We start from the raw sequence: 1,388 nt of genomic DNA on the forward strand, positions 1-1,388 counted from the left end.
TCAGCGTTCCAAAATGGCTTCTGATGGAAATTGCCAGTAGTTTTTCTTGATGGTCACATTTACGCATTCACCATGTTAAAGCATGTAGGGAATGAAGTCACACAGAGAGTGCTTGATTTCACTGTTCCATTGTGGGTCCAAAAGGAGTACATTACCTTCTGTGTAGCTCAATCTAAGCAGACTGAAGTCTGTGGAGTACGTATTTTAATATTTCTCTTCTCTTTTCTTACAGATATGTCTGGTGGAAGAATGGACGTAGAAAATGACTCTTCTGCAACGGAGTTTGTCCTGCTGGGATTAACACAACAGCCAGAGCTGCAGCTGCCTCTCTTCTTCCTGTTCTTAGGCATCTATGTCATGGCTGTGGTGGGGAACCTGGGCCTGATTGTTCTCATTGTTCTGAACCCTCACCTGCACACTCCCATGTACTACTTTCTCTTCAACCTTTCCTTTGTGGACCTCTGCTACTCCTGTGTCATAACACCCAGAATGCTGATGAGTTTTGTGAAAGTGAACATCATCTCCTATGCTGAGTGCATGACTCAGCTCTTTTTCTCTTCTTTCTTTGTAATTGATGAGTGTTGCATCTTGACATCAATGGCCTATGACCGTTATGTGGCCATCTGCCAGCCCCTGCTCTACAAGGTCACCATGTCCCTTCAGGTATGCTTCATGCTGACGACAGGTGTGTATGCAATGGGGTTTGCTGGTGCCATGGCCCACACTGGAAGCATGCTGAGAGTCACCTTCTGTGATGGCAACATCATCAACCATTTTGCATGTGACATTCATCCACTTCTCCAGCTCTCCTGCACAAGCACCTATGTCAATGAGCTGGTGGTTTTCATTGTGGTGGGCATCAATGTCACAGTGCCCTGTCTCACCCTCTTTATTTCTTACACTATGATCCTCTCCACCATCCTTCACATGGATTCTGCCCGTGGCAGATCCAAAGCCTTTAGTACTTGTAGCTCCCACATAATTGCTGCTGGCTTTTTTTTTGGATCTGGGGCATTTATGTTCCTTAGGCCTTCTCCTGCTGGTTCTCTGGCTCATGATAAAGTGTGTACTATTTTTTATACCATTGTGGGACCAATGTTGAATCCTTTCATTTATAGTTTGAGGAACAAAGACATACATGTTGCATTGAGAAAGACTTTAAAGAAAAGCATCTTTTTCTAGCTTGATGTTTGGGGAAATAAGATTAAAGAATCAAAAAATTGCAAATGATTTAGTGACAGGGTACATTAATTACAGATAGCCTGTCACAAGTCATGACAATGTATGAAAGTGGAGTACCATACCTTCATGGTTCTAGAGGAAGTGTGGAAACTGGTTTGTTCTGCTGTTCTCTAGTTCCTTCTCTGATTTATAGTGATGTAAGGATA

General features: G+C 43.1%; 1 protein-coding gene across 1 annotated transcript; it reads left to right on the top strand.

Annotated features, from left to right (window-relative positions):
• The first annotated feature begins 234 nt into the window (after nucleotides 1–234).
• On the top strand, nucleotides 235–1,182 carry LOC101531053 (olfactory receptor 8B8-like). Its single transcript, XM_004597738.2, has one exon. The coding sequence runs from the start codon at nucleotides 235–237 to the stop codon at nucleotides 1,180–1,182; it is 948 nt and encodes a 315-aa protein (XP_004597795.2).
• Nucleotides 1,183–1,388: the final 206 nt, after the last annotated feature.

Source organism: Ochotona princeps, chromosome 4, assembly GCF_030435755.1.
Source record: "Ochotona princeps isolate mOchPri1 chromosome 4, mOchPri1.hap1, whole genome shotgun sequence".
Classification (NCBI taxonomy): Eukaryota; Metazoa; Chordata; class Mammalia; order Lagomorpha; family Ochotonidae; genus Ochotona; species Ochotona princeps.

What these genes read in the sequence shown, in the direction of transcription:
- LOC101531053 (XM_004597738.2), top strand. Translation starts at nt 235, where the DNA reads ATGTCTGGTGGAAGAATGGACGTAGAAAATGACTCTTCTGCAACGGAG.